Source organism: Leucopleurus acutus (genome assembly GCF_964270905.1).
Source record: "Leucopleurus acutus genome assembly, chromosome: 4".
Taxonomy (NCBI): domain Eukaryota; kingdom Metazoa; phylum Chordata; class Mammalia; order Artiodactyla; family Delphinidae; genus Leucopleurus; species Leucopleurus acutus.
The window spans coordinates 33,271,920-33,294,643 of NC_139146.1; the positions used below are offsets into that span (position 1 = coordinate 33,271,920).

General features: G+C 34.5%; 1 protein-coding gene across 2 annotated transcripts in view; it reads left to right on the forward strand.

The window, feature by feature from the left end:
* TBCK (TBC1 domain containing kinase) overlaps nucleotides 1-22,724 on the forward strand; it is a 231,941-nt gene that overhangs the window by 79,331 nt on the left and 129,886 nt on the right. For both annotated transcript variants that reach the window (XM_082838412.1, XM_082838411.1), the window contains 8 exons: nucleotides 694-743; nucleotides 923-1,052; nucleotides 2,627-2,725; nucleotides 4,398-4,460; nucleotides 4,985-5,111; nucleotides 6,504-6,554; nucleotides 7,996-8,079; nucleotides 22,606-22,691. In XM_082838412.1, coding sequence (XP_082694538.1) covers nucleotides 694-743; nucleotides 923-1,052; nucleotides 2,627-2,725; nucleotides 4,398-4,460; nucleotides 4,985-5,111; nucleotides 6,504-6,554; nucleotides 7,996-8,079; nucleotides 22,606-22,691 — 690 coding nt within the window. The remainder of the gene's footprint in view (nucleotides 1-693; nucleotides 744-922; nucleotides 1,053-2,626; nucleotides 2,726-4,397; nucleotides 4,461-4,984; nucleotides 5,112-6,503; nucleotides 6,555-7,995; nucleotides 8,080-22,605; nucleotides 22,692-22,724) is intronic.

Here is a 22,724-nt window from a genome sequence, read left to right on the forward strand (position 1 = left end):
GACAGCAGGCAGGGTGGCATTCACTTTAATCACCCTGCTTAGCATTTGTCTAAGATTTTACTTTACTACTGCCTACCTTCTTATGTTTTTGGAGAATATCTGTAATTCTGGCAGTGTCATCATTTGGTGTAACATTTATTATAATGACTTTGTGAAAAAAATAAAAGAATTGAATTTTGTCAGTTGATTTATCAGCCATTTGAATCATCTATGTTCAAAGTATGATGTGAGAAATTCTTTTGAATCCTTTTTATTAGCACCTTACTTTTGTCTTAGTTTGTATTAATGTCAAAACAAAAATAAATCTGACTTTGAGGGATATGTATGCAAAAGTACATTTTAAAATAATATTCATATAATTTTAAAATATCCATTTATTAAATTTCATACTAATTTTAGTATTTCTGAATTGTGTTTGGAAAACAATTATTATAGGTGTCTAACCTTTACAAGAGATACCTGGAGGTTAAAAAATCAAAAACCAAAAAAACGGTTCTTCACAGCCAGATTTAATCACTGGAGGCATGGTATATTTGCATATTTATGTTAGGAATGAATTTTAGATTCTATCTTATACTTTTCTTGGTACTTTTATAAATTCATAATTTTAATGTTATTTTTCCTTTTAAATATGGATCAGCGTTTCTGTCTCAGATCCTAAATATCACAAATACTTTCTCTCTAAATTCACAGAGATTAAAAGATGTTGATGGAGAAGCATTTTACCCACTACTTGAAGATGAGTAAGTATATCGTCTCCTTTTACACTTATTTTTCCTTTCTGTTTATATTATACTGGTAAGAAGCTTGTACATTTTCTTTGAAAAGTATTTCCTAAAAATAACACAAAAATATGGTGTTTTTAATTTAAAAAATTTTTATACCTATTGTCAATTTTTCTGCTTTTGTTCCTTTTTTACAGTCAGTCTAATTTACCTCATTCAAACAGCAATAATGAGCTGTCTGCAGCTGCCACTCTCCCTTTAATCATCCGAGAGAGGGACACAGAGTACCAGCTAAACAGAATCATTCTCTTTGACAGGCTGCTAAAGGTAGAGATTCTAAACTGTAAAGTCTTATAAAGAGCCCACATACAATCCTTATTTTTTATTTCATTGGTAATTCTTAGGGAATCTTGATGTCATGAGAACACTAATTCTTATGACCTATCTTTTCTGATTAACTTTAATTATAAAAATGATACCTGTTCATAGTACATAAAATTAAAACGTAAACAAGATGCAGAAATCTATGCAAAATCATATTGGACAAAATATTACTATCTGTACTATTTAAAGAACACCTAAGGGGAGTTCCCTGGTGGTCCAGTTGGTAAGAATCCACCTTCCAATGCAGGTGACATGGGTTCAATTCCTGGTCAAGGAGCTAAGATCCCACATGCTGCAGGGCAACTAAGCCTGCGCACTCGAGAGCCCACGCACCACAACTCGAGAGCCTGCGTGCCACAGCTGCTGAGCCTGTGCGCTGTGGAGCCCGTGCCCAGCAACTGCTGAGCCCACGTGCTCTAGAGCGCGTGCACCACAACTAGGGAGAAGCCCATGTGTCACAACGAAAGATCCCTGCATGCCGCAATGAAGATCCAGCGTGCCGCAGCTAAGACCAAGTGCAGCCAAATAAGTAAATGAACACCTAAAAACCAAAAGAAAAAGCACTATTATCGAAACAGAGAAATGGATAAAGAACGCAACAGGACTACAACTAGTCAGTAAATCAATTCAAAATGTGTATCCTTACTAGGAATGAAAAAAAATCAAAATAACTTTTTCTTGCATACTGAATTAGCACAGTGAATAAAGGTATATTGAGATTGGAACTCTCATTCTTTTTTTTTTTTTTTTTTTGCGGTACGCGGGCCTCTCACTGTTGTGGCCTCTCCCGTTGTGGAGCACAGGCTCTAGACACGCAGGCTCAGTGGCCATGGCCCACGGGCCCAGCCGCTCTGCGGCATGTGGGATCTTCCCGGACCGGGGCACAAACCCGTGTCCCCTGCATCAGCAGGTGGACTCTCAACCACTGCGCCACCAGGGAAGCCCCCAGAACTCTCACTCTTTTAGAGTAAGTGTAAGGTGTTAGAAACATTCTGTAAAACAATTGAAAATATGTATCAAGAGGGTTAACAACATCCATACCCTTTGTCCTAGTAATTCTCTTCTAGAAATCTCTCCTAACATACAAATTTACAGAATGACAAATTTATGTGCAAAGATATAGAAGAAACCATAATAATAACATATTTGTTTAATACTTTCTATATCACCAGATATTTTACAAAGTGCCTTGCATACATTAGTTTACCCATATGAGACTGGTAATATTATTCTCATTATGAGTCTTTCTTAATTCTCCCAGAGCATATAATAGAGAGGAATGATTAAAAACAGTAGAATCAGCTCCTCTCTTTGATTGTGTAATAGGAGATTTACAGAAGATAGGGAACCATTGCACTGCTAATTTATATGTATTAATAACATCAAAGTAATTTCAGGTACTTAGAAATGTATTACAGTTCACCTTCAACTTTTTCACTGGTATATTGAGATCTGTCTAGACTAAAAAGATGACACTGGTAATTTGAGATATTTTTCATATCTTTTTTTATCTGTAGGCTTATCCATATAAAAAAAATCAAATCTGGAAAGAAGCAAGAGTCGATATTCCTCCTCTTATGAGAGGTTTCACCTGGGCTGCTCTTCTGGGAGTTGAGGTAAAAAAGAAAAGAGAAGGTTGGAAGCTGATTAATAGTGGTAGGAAAAAAGAATGAAAGTGCTTTCTGAATGTGTACTTTTCAAGTTGCTAGAAAATTATGTAGTAAAATATGAACATTAAGAATATTTGGCAATTTTAAGTGAACGGAGTAGAGGAAAAGAATATAGACTAGATAGAATAGAAGAACATAATTGATGGTTTGTTAGATTTATTCTATTTAATGTATTTAATGGACTCACAGAAATTATCTTATTAATTTTAAAATCAAAATATTTTAAGAATATATGTATATCATTTATAAGTCTATAGTCCTGATTATAAAGTATGTTCATCTTTAATTGGATTGCCTATTTATAACTAATGCTATCTAAATTTGGAAAAAATCTTCCATACTAATTTGAACCTTGTCAGAAATCATTAACATAATGATTTAGTGCCTTTTGGCACATCTGTCTTACCAGAAGCATGCTGCTAAGAGAAATAGCTACTTTATCTTCTACAACACCTTATCTGTGGCAGTGAGGAAAGGAAAAGTGTCACAAAATTAGTGGGGTGACTTGCAGTGCTATCAGAGAACAGCAGTCATGATAATGGGCCAAATCCTGCCAGATTATTTCATTTTCTGTAATTTCTTTGTCATTTTGCCTTCATGTATTTTCTTATAGATATCTTATGGATGTCCATCACCTATTTTTGTGTGTGTGAATTTCCCCAAATATTTTTAATCCTTTTAACTCTCTGTTGAAAGATTTCCTTCCTTCATTCCTGATTCCCTTGATGAGAGTCTCTAAACATCTTTGACTTTGGTTGGTTGCTTTACAAGAATGTCTAGTGTTCTATCATACGGTAATAGTTAGAATTGTAGAACCATATAATGCTTAAAATTCAAGAGGACTTCCAAGGTCAGGTTGTCCAAATCTTTCATTAAATAGATGTGCCAGAGAAGTTGGCACAGCACAGAGTATGAACCCCAAATTCCTGGCTGTTTCTCTACCATTACGGTTAACCAGACTAATAAGAAGTGTTCCATGCTTGGGACACTGACCAAACATTTGAAGTGGTTTATTCAGTTATTCTTTCTGTAATGGTATAACTGAAAAATGTAAATGATCCCTTTAGTCCCTTAATGATTTTATAACTACATGATATTCCACTCTTTAATTCATCCCAAATTTCTGCTTCCTGGTGCTGAACTACCACTGTTTTAAACAGTTTCACTTTACTTTTGCTTTCATTACCAACTTTAACAGGGAAATTTCTTGTGGATGAACCCTACTCCCCTCCCCGGAATTTAAAAAAACTTTCTTCATGAAATTTACTATGCGTGAGATAACAGTGAATAGAGAACAGCAAGGCTGTGTTTTGTGTTGCTGTGGAGGCTGGGAGATTGGCTAAGCATAGTCGTTAGCCACATGACTCATTCAACACATTTGTCTTCCAGTGTGTCTGATTCAAATGTCTGCCTTAGCAAAATGGTAAATTGTCTCAGACTTTCATCACAGACTGTCAAAGATGTAGAAAATTTTTCTAAGGAGTATACTTTGGGTTTGAGTGTGCCTGTCTATAATTGGGTATGTTTTCAAAGATAGATATTTATAAATAGATTTTTCCTAAATTTATAATTTATTAAGGGTATGATAAAGTAATATATCTTCTCTTATTTTTTGCAGGGGGCTATTCATGCCAAGTATGATGCAATTGATAAAGATACTCCAATTCCTACGGATAGACAAGTATGATTTAGATTTTCTTAAACAACCTAAGATAAGTCTGCCCAGTCTTTAAATTTTAAAAAGGCATGAGGAATTTTCTTCCTTTCATTATGAATACTGAGCAGCGATCATATGCATATGGTGTTAGAGAAGCATAACTCTTACCTCTTTAAGATCTACTCTAACTCATTAGTGAGTTAGAACTGTTCCTTTTAGGAGTTTAGGCCAAGCAACTTTTCCTAATAAAGTACTTTTTTGTCTGAAGAATTTGTCCTTTATTTAGACCAGATTGTAAAGGAAGGTTTTTTTAAAACTAAATTAATACATACCTTTTCAAAAGAAGTAGTCTGCTTTCCTTGTTTAAGTATACTTACAACTTTTTGGTGTTTCCAGTGGATTAGTATAAAATTCGAAAACTTCAGACACCACAATTATGGAGGTTGCCTATTCAGAATTTCATAATACAATTTCTCCTTTTCCTTATCTTGGGATTTATTGGCAATCAGTCCATTATAGTTTTACCTTATTGTTTGGCTGTTTTACAGATTGAAGTGGATATTCCTCGTTGTCATCAGTATGATGAACTGCTGTCATCACCAGAAGGTCATGCAAAATTTAGGCGTGTATTAAAAGCCTGGGTTGTGTCTCATCCTGATCTTGTATATTGGCAAGGTAACTTTTTTTCCCTATTACTAAGACACTTTTTGAAGTGTTAGGAACATGTTGCATGACTGACAGTTTTTAAAATCAAAACAAAATATCAAAATATCCTTGGCTTTGAGAAAAGTCAATACTAAAGCTATGCTCTATCTTTTGAGAGGTTTACATGAGAACTTTTTTTTAACTTTGTCTAAATGTCTAATGAATATCATTTAAATGCAAGACATTTAATGAGACAACTTGCTGTCATGTTGATTAGGAAAGTATAAAGAATATTTTGTGCTATTGTAATCTTTGTGAATACACTTTTTCAATACTTATGCAAATAATAAAATAATTTTGTACCATAAATAATTTGGGGCAAGTTTACATTCTTGGCATTTAATGATCTACAACTTATGCTTATCAGGGTTACTGGGAATTGCGGAATAGGATATCACCCTGAACTTCTCATTTTTTCTCTCTCTTTTTTAAAAAATATCTTTAATGCTCCATATCCTTGATTTGTAGCTTTCCTCATTACTGTTTTTGTGGTCATTGATAAATTCATGAATGAGAAATCCATTCCACATAGTCTTATTTTTGAATTTGTTATAATAGTGCTTATATTTCAATTCTGTGTCTATTTCTGGCCAAACCTGAAAATGAAGCTATTATTTTTCCTGGCTCTGTTCATTTTAGAGTTCTGACAGTTAGAGATAAATTTATATACATTCTTTTAACATGATAGTGTATGAATAGCATTATTATTAATAAAAGAAATATGTCATGTATTTGTATTTTACTTCACAATTTTTTTTTTTTGTGGTACGCGGGCCTGTCACTGTTGTGGCCTCTCCCATTGCGGAGCACAGGCTCCAGATGCACAGGCTCAGCGGCCATGGCTCACGGGCCCAGCCGCTCCGCAGCATGTGGAATCTTCCCAGACTGGGGCACGAACCCGCGTCCCCTGCCTCGGCAGGTGAACTCTCAACCACTGCGCCCAGGGAAGCCCTACAATTTTTTAAAGAATTTTTTTTCATCATCCCAGAGAAACATGTAAGAAAAATTTTCATCTCCTAGATAAGGAAACCTGTCTGGAGTTAAGTGATTGACAAGATCACACAGTCAGGTACTATATGCAAACCTTCTATCATTTTTACATTTTTCTATTACTATATTTCTCTCTTCAACTCATAATAACCTTGATAATAATAATGGTTGGTTTATTTTGGACATTTACTATATGCCAGTCACCATCAGTTATTCCTCACAATAACCCATGACGTAATATATTTCTGAATGGGTAATAACGTACAATGCTTAATCTATATAGAAGTAATGCAGAGAACTCAATAAGGTATATATCTACAATTCTCTTGGATTAAGTTTATTTGAATTCTTTCCCCAACCTCTCTCCATCAGGTCTTGACTCACTTTGTGCTCCATTTCTCTATTTAAATTTCAATAATGAAGGTAAGCCTATTTATCATTTAAATAATTATTGTGCATATTATTTTAAAATATTTTAATCAAACGTGAAAGTTTTTTATTTTCATTGTAAGGTTCTTGCTCTCTTCCTAGTAGATATTGTACATTTCTGTGAAATAATCTATTAGACTCATTTTAGAGGATGTGAAGGATTAGTTTATTACTGGAGAGTTTCAGCTGTGACTAGAGATTTAGGGAGAACCTGATAGATTATTCTAAATGCATTCATCTACTTTGGTGACTATTTTTATGAAACTTTGGAGAAAATTCTGACTTTTTTAGAGATTAGTTTTAGTCTATATATACTTTCTGAACAATTTGTAAAGAAAACAATATTGATACTCTATCCTCCAGAGACTTTTATTTCAACCACTACCTCCTTTTATTTTTTAAGCCACCACCTCCTTAATGAAGACTTTTCTTACCCTCTTGAATCCATATAGCACTTTGTATTTCCAGAAATTTATCTTCTGTATGTTTTGTATTATAGTTATTTATATACTAATATAGTAACCCTTTTTTTGTTTAGCAGCTTTTTTAAATGACAAGGGTTTTTTTTGTTTTGTTTTCTGTTCCCTCATATAATGCCTTTTATAGTAGGTTTTTCAATAAATATTTGAATATTTATTGCGAATATCTCTAATGATATCACATATAGAGAGTGTTACCATATATAGCATAAATCCTTAGAAGCCTCAATCTCAGAATCTCCATTTCTTCAAATTCTATTTCATATCAGAATTTTCATAGATTTTGGGAATTTGAGTAGCAATAGCATAATCCCAGAGAACTAAAATTTTACTATTTGACTACATTTTTAAATGCCTGTTCTCTGATATTAGTCTTTAGACTAGGTTTTGTTGTGTTTAGTTAAGCATAGCTCATTATCACACATACTGATCCAAAAATAGTAAAGGATCTGTGTTTGAAAGAACAATTTATTGCTAGTGTTTCTAAATCCAAAGTTCTCAGGCTCTTTGCATCAACAAAAATTAGCGATCTTGAGGTTTATATAGCTCATTAATAATGATTATGTTTAGAGATTTTAAAAATGCATAAAGTTCTGATAAAAAAGGTTTTTATTCTTGTAGGATAATGATTGCTGCGGTAGTTTGCTTTTTTGTTTGTTGTTTATTTTTGTTTTTTGGGTTTTTTGTTTGTTTTGGGTTTTTTTTTTTTTTTTTTTTTTTTTGCTGCTGCAGTAGTTTGAAACTGAAAAGTTTGTAAGGTGGTTATCTTCTGTTGTCCAAAACATTTTCTGTTTTAAATGGTACAGGGTTTTTCCCCTTAAATTTTGTGCTTCCATCAGTTATTAACATAACTCTTGTTTAAAAATAGATTCAAGGAATGTGTGCTAAGTGAGTGAATGACAGCTGATCTTTTACCTCATTAACTAATTTGTTATATTTGCCTTACTCTTTCTTAGCCTTGGCTTATGCCTGTATGTCTGCTTTTATCCCCAAATACCTGTATAACTTCTTCTTGAAAGACAACTCGCATGTAATACAAGGTAAGAAAGTGTGTTTCTTTGCCTTTTTATAGGGAAAGCACTTATGTCAAAAGTGACCAATACTCAGTTAAATTTATGATTTTGACCCAATAAAATATGGTGACAGGGCTTCCCTGGTGCACAGTGGTTGAGAGTCCGCCTGCCAATGCGGGGGACGCGGGGTCGTGCTCCGGTCCGGGCAGATCCCACATGCCGCGGAACGGCTGGGGCCGTGAGCCATGGCCGCTGGGCCTGCGTGCCCAGAGCCTGTGCTCCGCAATGGGAGAGGCCACAACAGTGAGAGGCCCGTGTACAGAAAAAATATATATATATATGGTTACAGTGTGTCACTAAAACACGTGAAAAGATCATTAAGTTTAGTCTCTTCTTCAAGTCCACAAAGAATTATGGTATTTTGCTAATGACTGTTAAATATCTAATCTCAGTTTGGTTCAAATTCAGTCATGCCAGTTTAAGAAAATAAAAGTCCAGCTGTTTGTTTCTCTCACTATTAACATTGCCCACAAAAAGCTTCACCATGGAGCAAGCCTATCATGAATTAGTAAAAAGTTTAAACAGTGTTTAATTGTGTAAGTAAATAGAATATTAAAAACACTTCTCATTCATCTTATTCATGCTCGATCACCCAAAATATCCTCCCACTTTCTTTTCTTTCCTAAAAGACACCTCCTCCTTCAGAGTTCAAGACGTAGCATAACCCATCTGTGAATTCTTTCAGGACTACTTCAGCCACATTCAAACTTTTATATAAGTTTTTGAGCTCATTTTTTAAAGTAGTGTAACAGAAGTTTAATAATAAACACTTGTGAATCAGACAAACTGTTTCAAATTTAAGTTTCATTACTTATTGTGAGTCTTAAACAAATAACTTAAGTTGGCTAGGTATAATGTTCCTCATATCTGAAATAAAAATTGTTGTAAAGGTTAAGCATTATAAGATATGTAAATACCTAGCACATAAAAACATTCATTTCAATAACAATAATTATTACTATATTATTTTTACTACTATTACTATTTTCATTATTACAATTTTTTGATAATATAATTATTGTCATGGTATTATATATCATTTTATGTCTTATATTTTCAAGAAGATTTTAATGTTTTAAGGACAGGGAATTTTCTTATAGTTTCGTATTTCTTTTGGAACAGACTACAAAGTTGGTTGCAGTCTCCCCATTTACCATTTTTATGAAACTTATCCAACACCCCCTTCATTTAGACCTTTTTACTTATATGTATATCCTATTAATTCTATTAAACTTTAAACAACTTAAAACTGATGCTGTTTATTTATACCTGTGTCATTATGGTTTCATATAATTCACTCAATTTGAATAGATAAAGCAGGAAAACTACAAGCTGTGTCTGATTTATCAAAAATTCTGAGTAAGTGGGGTCTCAATTAGCAATATTTTTACTTAGTTAGAAATGAGTATAAAACTAGAGTGCCAGAGGTCAATATAATGAAAAAAATAATTAGAAAGGAAGCAGAAAAGGAAATGTAAATTAAAAAGATAAAGAGACTGAAAATAAGAGGAAAAGAATATGGATAAATAGCGCAACACATACAATTTTTCCATCATCATTTACATTAGTATATAGAGAAAAATATTAAAATTCTTTTTAAAAACTTAGTGTTTGTGTTTACAAACACATCGAGGCATGTGAGCATTCACGGTTCTCTGTGTCTACCACATAGATGGGTGCTAGAAATTGAAGTAATGATCCATTGTCTCTATGTTAGTTTTGAAATGTAATTTCTATTGATTTGTATTTGTATATTGAAATGATTTGGCCTAAAATGGATATATCCAAGTCCCTGTACATTCCTAGGATGTGGACTTATATATAGTTGGGATTAACTTAAGAATGTTTTTTTTAGAGGGCAACAACTTTTTGTTTTGATTTCTTATAATTAAGAACAAGTATATTTTATAGGAAGGAACTTACCTTTTGCTTGTAGGTTAATTTAGTAAAGGCATCCAACTTCAAGAGTCATGTAATATCATCTTCCAGGAATTTATGAATTGGTGTTCTGTAAATGTATACCTTGTATCTTAATAAGGATATGTTCCATACTTATTCATAGATTTCTTACTATCCTTTATCAGTAATGTTTATTATAGAGTTGACAGTATACTCTAAGATTCCATAATACCAAAAGGAGCAGATTTAATAATACCTTGGATGATACCAGGAGATTTCAGGGGCTATTCATTGTAAAATATGTCAAACAGTCACCAAAGACAAACTGACAAAATTAAACGTAGAAAATAGTCAGGTTAGTATTTGTGCAACACAAAAGGTGATTCCTTTATCCTGAGTTAAACATAAGACAGCAGTATAATGCTGTTATTTTTAAAGCTAACATGAGGAGAGGAACCAAGATGGTGGAGTAGAAGGACATGCTCTCACTCCCTCTTGTGAGAACACCAGAATCACAACTAGCTGCCGGGCAGTCATTAACAGGAAGACACTGGAACTCACCAAAAAAGATCCCCCACATCCAAAGACAAAGGAGAAGCCACAATGAGACGGTAGGAGGGGCACAGTCACAGTAAAATCAAATCTTATAACTGCTGGGTGAGTGACTCACAGACTGGAGAACACTTATACTACAAAAGTCCACCCACTGGAGTGAAGGTTCGGAGCCCCACGTCAGGCTTCCCAACCTGGGGGTCTGGCAACTGGAGGAGGAATTCCTAGAGAATCAGACTTTGAAGGCTAGTGGTATTTGATTGCAGGACTTGGACAGGACTGGGGGAAACAGAGACTCCACTCTTGGAGGGCACACACAAAGTAGTGTGTGCATTGGGACCCAGGGGAATGAGTGGTGACCCCAGGGGAGACAGAGCCAGGCCTACCTGCTAGTGTTGGAGGGTCTCATGCAGAGGCAGGTTGTGCCTGTGGCTAACCTTGGGGACAAGGACACTGGCAGCAGAAGTTCTGGGAAGTACTTCTTGGCGTGAGCCCTCCCAGAGTCTGTCATTAGCCCCCCCAAAGAGCCCAGGTAGGCTCCAGGGTTGGGTTGCCTCAGGCCAAACAACCAACTGGGAGGGAACCCAGCCCCACCCATCAACAGTTAAGCAGATTAAAGTTTTGCTGAGCTCTGCCCACCAGAGCAGCAGTCAGCTCTACCCACCACCAGTCCCTCCCATCAGGAAACTTACACAAGCCTCTTAGCCTCATCCACCAGAGGGCAGATAGCAGAAGCAAGAAGAAATACAATCCTGCAGCCTGTGGAACAAAAACCACATTCATAGAAAGATAGACAAGATGAAAAGGCAGAGCGTTATGTACCAGATGAAGGAACAAGATAAAACCCCAGAAAAACAACTAAATGAAGTGGAGATAGGCAACCTTCCAGAAGAAAAATTCAGAATAATGATAGTGAAGATGATCCAGGACCTCGGAAAAAGAATGGAGGCAAAGATTGAGAAGATGCAAGAAATGTTTAACAAAAACCTAGAAGAATTAAAGAACAAACAAACAGATGAACAAAACAATAACTGAAATGAAAACTACACTACAAGGAATCAATAGCAGAATAACTGAGGCAGAAGAGCGGATAAGTTACCTGGAAGACAGAACGGTGGAATTCACTGCTGTGGAATAGAATGAAGAAAAAAGAATGAAAAGAAATAAAGACAGCCTAAGAGACCTCTGGAACAACATTAAATGCAACAGCATTCGCATTATAGGGGTCCCAGAAGGAAAAGAGAGAGAGAAAGGACCCGAGAAAATATTTGAAGCGATTAGAGTCAAAAACTTCCCTAACATGGGAAAGGAAATAGCGACGCAAGTCCAGGAAGCACAGAGAGTCCCATACAGGATAAACCCAAACAGAAACATAACGAGACACATAGTAATCAAATTAGCAAAAATTAAAGCAAAAGAAAAATTATTGAAAGCAGCAAGGGAAAATGACAAATAACATACAAGGGAACTCCCATAAGGTTAACAGCTGATTTCTCAGCAGAAACTCTACCAGCCAGAAGGGAGTGGCATGATATACTTAAAAGTGATGCAAGGGAAGAACCTACAACCAGATTACTCTACCCTGCAAGGATCTCATTCAGCTTTGATGGAGAAATCAAAAGCTTTACAGACAAGCAAAAGCTAAGAGAATTCAGCACCACCAAACCAGCTCTACAACAATACTAAAGAAACTTCTCTAAGTGGGAAACACAAGAGAAGAAAAGGACCTACAAAAACAAAACAGTTAAGAAAATGGTCATAGGAACATACATATCGATAATTACCTTAAACATGAATGGATTAAACGCTCCAACCAAAAGACACAGGCTCACTGAATGGATACAAAAACAAGACCCATCTATATGCTGTCTACAAGAGACCCACTTCAGACCTAGGGACACATACAGATGAAAGTGAAGGGATGGAAAAAGATATTCCATGCAAAAGGAAATCAAAAGAAGGGGGAGTAGCCTTACTCATAACAGATAAAATAGACTTTGAAATGAAGACTGTTACAAGACATAAGGAAGGACACTACATAATGATCAAGGGATCAATCAAAGAAGAAGATATAACAATTATAAATATATATGCACCCAACATAGGAGCACCTCAATACATAGGCAAATGCTAACAGCTATAAAACAGGAAATTGACAGTAACACAATAATAGTGGGGGACTTTAACACCTCACTTACACCAATGGACAGATTATGCAGACAGAAGGTAAAAAGGAAACACAATCTTTAAATGACACAGTTGACCACATAGATTTAATTGATATTTATAGGACATTCCATCCAAAAACAGCAGATTACACTTTCTTCTCAAGTGCACACGGAACATTCTCCAGGATAGATCACATCTTGGGTCACAGATCAAGCCTCAGTAAATTTAATAAAATTGAAATCATACCAAGCACCTTTTCTGACCACAACACTATGAGATTAGAAATGAATTACAGGGAAAAAAACATAAAAAACACAAACACATGGAAGCTAAACAATACGTTACTAAATAACCAAGAGATCACTGAAGAAATCAAAGAGAAAATAAAAAAATACCTAGAGACAAATGACAATGAAAACACAACTATCCAAAACCTATGGGATGCAGCAAAAGCAGTTTTAAGAGGGATGTTTATAACTATGCAAGCCTACCTCAAGAAACAAGAAAAATCTCAAATAAACAATCTAACCTTGCACCTAAAGGAACTAGAGAAAGAAGAACAAACAAAACCCAAAGTTAGCAGAAGGAAAGAAATCATAAAGATCAGAGCAGAAATAAATGAAATAGAAACAAGGTAAACAGTGCCAAAGATCAATAAAACTAAAAGCTGGTTCTTCGAGAACATAAACAAACTTGATAAACCATTAGCCAGACTCATCAAGAAAAAGAGGGAGACAACTCAAATCAATAAAATTAGAAATGAAAAAGGAGAAGTTACAACAGACACTGCAGAAATACAACGCATCCTAAGAGACTACTACAAGCAACTCTATGCCAATAAAATGGACAACCTAGAAGAAATGGACAAATTCTTAGAAAGGTATAATCTTCTAAGACTGAACCAGGAAGAAATAGGAAATATGAACAGACCAATCACAAGTATTGAAATTGAAACTGTGATTGAAAATCTTCCAACAAACAAAAGTCCAGGACCAGATGGCTTGACAGGTGAATTCTATCAAACATTTAGAGAAGAGTTAACACCCATCCTTCTCAAAGTCTTCCAAAAATTGCAGAGGAAGGAACACTCCCAAACTCATTCTATGAGGCCACCATCACCCTGATACAAAAATCAGACGAAGATACTACAAAGAAAAGAAAGTTAGAGACCAATATCACTGATGAATATAGGTGCAAAAATCCTCAGCAAAATACTAGCAAACAGAATCCAACAGCACATTAAAAGGATCATACACTCAAGTGGGACTTATCCCAGGGATACAAGGATTCTTCAATATATGCAAATCAATCAATGTGATACACCATATTAACAAATTGAAGTATTAAAACCATATGATCATATCAATAGATGTAGAGAAAGCTTTTGACAGAATTCAATACCGATTTATCATAAAAACTCTCCAGAAAGTGGGCATAGAGGGGCCCTACCTCAACATAATAAAGGCCATATGTGACAAACCCACAGCAAACATCATTCCCAATGGTGAAAAACTGAAAGCATTTCCTCTAAGATCAGGAACAAGACAAGGATGTCCACTCTCACCACTATTATTCAACATAGTCTTGGAAGTCCTAGCCACAGCAACCAGAGAAGAAAAAGAAATAAAAGGAATCCAAATTGGAAAAGAAGAAGTAAAACTGTCACTGTTTGCAGATGACATGATACTATACATAGAGAATCCTAAAGATGCCACCAGAAAACTCCTAGAGCTAATCAATGAATTTGGTAAAGTTGCAATATACAAAATTAATGCACAGAAATCCCTTGCATTCCTATACACTAATGATGAAATATCTGAATGAGGAATTAAGTAAACACTCCCATTTACCATTGCAACAAAAAGAATAAAATACCTAGGAATAAACCTACCTAGGGGAACAAAAGAACTGTATGCAGCAAACTATAAGACACTGATGAAAGAAATTAAAGATGATAGCAACAGATGGAGAGATATATCATGTTCTTGGATTAGAAGAATCAATATTGTGAAAATGACTCTACTACCCAAAGCAATCTACAGATTAAATACAATCCCTATCAAATTACCAGTGGCATTTTTTACGGAACTAGAACAAAAAGTCTTAAAATTTGTATGGAGACACAAAAGACCCCGAATAGCCAAATCAGTCTTGAGGGAAAAAAACAGAGCTGGCGGAATCAGACTCCCTGACTTCAGACTATGCTACAAAGCTACAGTAATGAAGACAATATGGTACTGGCACAAAAACAGAAACATAGATCAATGGAACAAGATAGAAAGCCCAGAGATAAACCCACACACCTATGGTCAACTAATCTATGAGAAAGGAGGCAAGGGTATACAATGGAGAAAAGACAGTCTCTTCGATAAGTGGTGCTGGGAAAACTGGACAACGACATGTAAAAGAATGAAATTAGAACACTCCCTAACACCATACACAAAAGTAAACTCAGAATGGATTCGAGACCTAAATGTAAGCCTGGACACTATAAAACTCTTACCTGAAAACATAGGAAGAACACTCTTTGACATAAATCACAGCAAGATCTTTTTTGATCCACCTCCTAGAGTAATGGAAATAAAAACAAAAATAAACAAATGGGACCTAATGAAACTTCAAAGCTTTTACACAGCAAAAGAAACCAATAAACAAGATGAAAAGACAGCCCACAGAATGGGAGAAAATATTTGCCAACGAATCAATGGACAAAGGATTAATCTCCAAAATATATAAACAGCTCATGCAGCTCAATATTAAAGAAATAAACAGCCCAATCCAAACATGGGCAGAAGACCTAAATAGGCATTTCTGTAAAGAAGACATACAGAGAGCCAAGAAGTACATGAAAAGCTGCTCAACATCCCTAATTATTAGAGAAATGCAAATCAAAACTACAACAAGGTATCACCTCACACCAGTTAGAATGGGCATCATCAGAAAATCTACAAACAACGAATGCTGGAGAGGGTCTGGAGAAAAGGGAACCCTCTTGCACTGTTGGTGGGAATGTAAATTGATACAGCCACTATGGAGAACAGCATAGAGGTTCCTTAAAAAACTAAAAATAGAATTACCATATGATCCAACAATCCCACTACTGGGCATATACCCAGAGAAAACCATAATTCAAATAGACACACGCACCCCAACGTTCAGTAGAGCACTATTTACAAAGCCAGGTCATGGAAGCAACCTAAATGCCCATCGACAGATGAATGGATAAAGAAGAGGTGGTACATATATACAATGGAATATTACTCAGCCATTAAAAGGAACGAAATTGAGTCATTTGTTGAGACATGGATGGATCTAGCAACTGTCTCACAGAGTGAAGTAAGTCAGAAAGAGAAAAGCCAATATCGTATATTAACACATGTATGTGGAACCTAGAAAAATGGTACAGATGAACCGGTTTACAGGGCAGAAATTGAGACACAGATGTAGAGAACAAACGTATGGACACCAAGGGTTGAAAGCCATGGGGGTGGTGGTGGTGGTGGTGTGATGACTTGGGCGATTGGGATTGACATGTATACATTGATGTGTGTAAAATTGATGACTAATAAGAACCTGCTGCATTAAAAAAATAAAATTAAATTTAAAAATTAAAAAAAAAGGGATTAAACAGCACTTTTATTTTCTCCGTAAGAGTTGAATAAATCAAATTCTCTTCCCAGTTGCTGTGATTCAGAGTTAATATTTTTAGTTTGTAGGTTAAATGTATGGAGTCAATGAAATGTCACTAGAAATTTTAAGACTCATAATACATAAAAAAGACATTTTTAGCAAGATAGTTTTTAGAATAATACTGTTATCTTTTTATTAAATATATTCTTCAATTTTTATAGAAAGAACAGTCAAAATTTTAAACTCAAGTTTGTTTTTTTAAAAAAATGCCATAGGGCTTATTTGTATTTTTCTCAATAATACAGTTTATAGTGTTTATTTATAATATATACCACATTATAAAATATTCCATATAACTTTTACAAGGATCATGTTTACAGTGAAATGTCTGTAATGTATTAAATGTGCTTTTCAAATAATTTTGACTATAATAAAACATTTGAGCAAAACACTCCTAAGCATATCTTACCAGAATCCACTTTCTATGTCTCACCTTAAATTACTTTGAAATAAAGAGTAATAGCATGCTATATGATACATAGCCACAGTTCTAATGTATAAAAGATACATTTAAAAGGAAAAATATATGCACCCTTTTTGTCTCATGGAATCATTGCCTTTAATATAGATCACAATAAATAAAATGGTCTTAACTTTTTTTTTTTTCCTTTGGAACCTGTAGTGTTAACTGAACTTTCATATGTGAAAGCCTGGAAATAATCTTTTTCCAAATTTGTCAGGCCTCTACAAGCATAGTGCTTAGCTAGATGCCTGTGCTTTAAGAAAGATGAAGATATTTGGAGAATTCTCAGAAAAACAGTTAAAATAGGACTTATAAAATGAGTTGGTTATGTTATTTATGAGATGGCTGGATGGTGCCTCACTAGATGGCCAGCTCTTACAGGGCCATATTAGATAGCTTCCATTACATTAACTTCTATATTGGTTCTGTAGAGATTCCTATTTTTAACCTCTAAAAAGTTTCATTTCTCCACAAATTGTTTCATATTTCAACTAGATATATGTTGAAAAAGAGGAGTTTTCATACTTTTTAACTATGAACTTCTTTAATACACTTTGAAAAGGCTTATTATACAAATAAGCAAGACCATATCTGTTTCATATATGGAAATACAAGAGAAACCACAGTGTACACAGCACAGATTTGGAGAGATTGGTCAGAAAGGCCAAAAAGACTCATATTTAGTTTGATTGATTAACCAGTAATGTACTTTAATATTCAGTCTTTTTCCAAGGGATTTCATAGCCAAATATAGGAAATAAATGTGAAAATAACTAATTATAAGTCAATGAAATAAGTATACATGTTACTATATTAGCGCAGAGGAAGAAGTGGGGTGAGGTTATTTTGATTTTTTAACTTTGTTTTTGGTGGCAAAGGAAAGGAACGGCATGTCTGGAAAGGTTTCTTAAGAGACAGAATACGTATTGACGAACTTGAAATTTGAGTAGGAATTTGCTTGGTGAAAGGGAGAAAGACATTCTGAAGACAGAGGACAAGGAAAAGAACTGAGGTAAAAAAAAAGTGCAAAATGGATTGATAAAACAGCCAGTAGTCAAATCTGGTCCATGGAGCCAGAGAAAGAGGGATGGAGAGCTAAAGAATGAGCTGAAACAGTACAGTGATTATTGGTTGCCAAAGTTTATGGAAGAGCAATGATTTATTCTTCAAAATGTGTATTTTAGGCTTGGAATTAGAAATACTCAGTTTTCATTTTCTTGGTTTCCCTCTTTGATTGTCCTCCCGTCCCCCTGTGTTTTATGGTGTTTTAAGCTTTAAACTTCAAAATAACATTGATTTTGATTAGCATAAATATCACGTACACACTTTGTTTCCCATAGTTTTGGAAAACTCCTGTGTCATATGAAACCAATCAATTCAACAGCTAATTGTAATACTGCGTATTCATTTAGTCGTTTAATTGTCTCTACTGAGATGAAAAGTTTCTATATTCAATAGCAACATTAAATCTTCTTTGAAAACATGTGTTTTTATATGTTTTTATTTTTTATAAATTTATTTATTATTTGTTTTTGGGTGTGTTGGTCTTTGTTACTGCCCACAGGCTTTCTCTAGTTGAGGCAAGCAGGGGCTACTCTTCGATGCAGTGTGCAGGCTTCTCATTGCGGTGGCTTCTCTTGTTGCAGAGCACGGGCTCTAGGCGCTTGGACTTCAGTAGTTGTGGCATGCGGGCTCAGTAGTTGTGGCTCACGGGCTCTAGAGTGCAGGCTCACTAGTTGTGGTACATGGGCTTAGTTGCTCCACAGCATGTGGGATCTTCCTGGACCAGGGCTCGAACCCATGTCCCCTGCATTGGCAGGTGGATTCTTAACCACTGTGCCACCAGGGAAGTCCCAAAATGTGTTTTTATAATTATACTCTAATAGAACTTTAAACTTCTTTATTTTAAAGTTTTTCATAAAACAGAGTATTTATATGCTTATAAGACTCAATGCTTTGCCTCTTACAGAAGAGAGAAAAATTATCTATTTAGTCAAGATGTCCTGTTCTGTTTTGTTTTTTAATCATGGTTCTATTAACTTATTACCTGCAGACATTTTTAAGAAGATAATAAATTTAATTACTTCTGCTGAAATGAATATTCATAATCATTTTTGGCACTATCAAATTGTCCCCAGCAAATTTACCATCGAGTTGATAAAGTACCAACACATAGGAACTTTAAAAAATAATATACTGATTAAACAATTCAGGGTTGTCCCCCTAAGATTATCTGTGATTATTAAAATTACTCTTAGATTCAGAACCTTAGAGTGCCAGTTGGATTGAAGAAAATGGAGGGATTTGAAAGGGATAGATTGATTAGAGTTTCAGTGATATTGGAAAACAGGGTTATAACTTGCAAGACAGACATACTTTAAGGTATTGAAGAGAAAAAAAGGCAGGTTCAGGCTGGTGAGGAGAGGCAGCCACTTAGTTACTAAGGATGGAAACTAATCCTTCATGGAAAATCCAACTATACCTTAATGTCATCTTGCACTTAAGAAAGAAACAACCCAGAAAACTGGCCTATAAAACATTTAAACTGTTGTTTGAAGTCACTGTACTATGTGTGTGTTCACCAAAACGGCCACTGGAATTTCACCGCAACATTCAGCATATTGTTACACTGTTTATAAAACCAAGGCATAGTTACACTTGAACCATTAGAAGATGTGGAAGTCAGAAAGGGAAAGATAGAGGGACGTACCATATAAACTTGGGAAATAAAATTGGGAAAATTTCTCCAATTTTTTGTTTACTTGTATATGTTTATAAATCCTTTGAAGGCAAGGGAACTATCTTCTTCGCTGTAATGTCCCTAGCATTTAATGTAGTGCCACACATAGCTAGGATGAATATATAACTAACTAGTGATATTTTTGAGGGTTGAAGGGGCACTAAATGCACCAGACACTGAGTCTACCATTGGCAACTGGGACTCTTCCAGGTAAACTAGGATGTATGGTCCCACTACACATAGACATTCAGCAAGTCTTTTAGGGGGAGAAAGGAAGACAGGCATCAAAGTCTGAAGTCCAGTTGTCAAATGGGAATATAATATAAATCTCCTTTCTCATCCAACAGTAGCAAAGAGAGAAGGAGAGTATGCAACTTCACTCTAAGGGTTATATATTTGGAAAAACAGTACATTGCATATTTCCAGTTTAATGCACATCTTTGTCATGGATGACTTTAATGATAGGATATTGAAAGGTAGTAGGAAATACATTGAGCATTTTCAAAAATGTCTTGCATCATGTGACTAAGGAGATATTTCCTGAGACAGAAAATGTTCTACCATTACTAGAAATATTCCAAGATCTATTAAGTAAGCTGCTTGTAGATTTTTTTTTTACTAGAGCAGGGTATGTGAGCAAAACATAAAATGATTCACAAATATAGCCCTAAAAATTACCTTTCTCTTTCCTTTCTCTTCTTTTGAAACCCCCTCTTCCCATTTAGACATAAAGGTTGGTGCTTATTCTTGTGGCTTTAGACAGTAAGCCAAATTTTATAGCTGGCAAACTTCATAATGGAAAATAATCTAATTTGGGTTCATTTGCAGTAAAATAACTTCGACTTCTTTTGAGTGCCGTGAGTCTAATGTCACCAAATGATTTAGTTTGGGCACATTTTAGTTGACAAGAGATTTATGACTCTCTGCATATTTATCTATAGTTCCATCTTCAGAATAAACTAGCAGCCTGATGGAAAATTACAAATAGTTACGGAATTGAGAATGCCATTTTTGGTTTGTGAGCAGAGGACACCTTTTGCTTTAAATCTGTTGCCCATTATCCTTCATCTTCTCCTTACCCCTGCTAAGAGAATGAAAGCAGAAAGACTGGTCGAAAAGGAAAAAATAAGGATATCCATGTGTGGGACTTAATAAAATGTCATCTCTATATCTCTTTTATGAAAAATTTTTTGAAAACAAGTAGATATCTTATTTATAAACAGCTGCACAGAAATATGATAGTGTCGTATAAAATCCTTACACTGAATTCTTTGAGAATTGTCATTTAAAAGTATATGATAAATTTAAAAAATCCTATTCTATAGGAGAGGAATAAGAATTTTTAATATGGTGGCATTAGAAGGGAAAAAGACTATTTTCATTTAATATCTCATTGCAAAAACTTAAAAAGTATAAAGTTTCAGTAAAACAGAAATTTATATAAGACATGGTTGTGTGCCAAAGTACAACATTAAACCTCACTTGAAGTTTAAGAGGAAATTTCATAAATACCTTGGTTTTTTTTTAAGAATAACATTTACCCTTACATAGGTCACCTATCAGTTAGAAAATACTGTTTTGGGGGTTATTATAGCTCTAGATGCAAATCTTCATTATTATAAATCACAATTAGAGTATTTTATGAATATTTTAAAAGAGTCAGCAGTAATATCCATGGGATCTTTTGTTTTATTTTGCCTACCAGTCTGTTTTTCTGTAGCTCCTCTTAAATTCTCAGGTTGGTTTATACATCAAAGGACATATGCATTTCAGTTTTTTTTTATTTGCTCTAAGGAACTTTTAAATTCATTTTTGAAATAACTTGAAATTTGACATAGTGCTGATATCATCAGTTCTGTCATATCTCTCCCTTAAAGAAATTTTTCTGAATGTAACAAACCATACTGTATCTCATTCCAGAGCTTATCCTGAGCAACCAAAACTTTTGCCAGCCTTATAATTTATATTTACATATATGGTATACAATAATATACAAAATAAGTGTATACACATATTTATGTGTGTATTTTATATATATACACACATATATATTTGTGTGTTTTATATGTGTATGTGTGTGTGTATATATGTATGTATGCAGTTATAACACATGTATAAATCCCACCATAAGTGTTTGGCAGAATACAAGGAAAATGTTTTCATGATGGATTAGGTTTCTTCAGTAGATCCTTAATTAGCCATGTAATCCTACATAGTAATTATCTTTTATCAGGCTCAGATAAGAAAGATATTTAATAAACTGGAGCATAGCTGTGGACAATTGCCGGAGGCATGATTTTCTAGTTTAAAATGAAGTGTGCTTTTTAAAGTTAATAACTATATGCTTTCATCAACGTAAAGTTGAATACTTATGATTGTTGATGTTGCATACCTCTGGCTTCTAGGTAAATTAGGACTATAAATATACCATTGCTAATTGGAAGGAGAAAAAAAGAAGTTAAAGAAAAGTTAATTAAACCCAGAAGTTCCCTGGGCCTTAGGATCTATCCTGGATCTTCACTTTACTGGAACAAATGCATATATCTGTATATGTAAACAAATTTGAGGTGTAATTATTCTATTTGTGACTGTGTTGTTCCTTATTTAAGTATCTGTTACACTTTCTGAACAATTAATAAATGCAAGACAGATTTAATATCACTAGACAAAATGATTTTGTTGAATTTAATAGGAAAAAATCATTCATCATGTGAATAATTTGTGATTCAGGAAATGAAGTGACAGCTCTGAAGGTAGAAAATAAGTTGTGGCATAGCTTTTAATGAAAAGCTTTGTTTGTTTAATAATTAGCCATGTTTGAAGTAGTAACAAAACAGAAAATTAATAAAGTATGTTCTCTTCATGGAGAAACCAAATCTCATTCAAAATGTAAATAAAACTAATTTATGTGGATTTAATGTCTTTATTTGAAGTACTATGTAAAAAAAAATGATTGTCTTAAACTTTATTGTCATTTCAGAGTATCTGACTGTATTCTCTCAGATGATTGCATTCCATGATCCAGAGCTAAGCAATCATCTCAATGAAATTGGATTTATTCCAGATGTAAGTACTTGTTGCATTAATAGAAATGAGGTA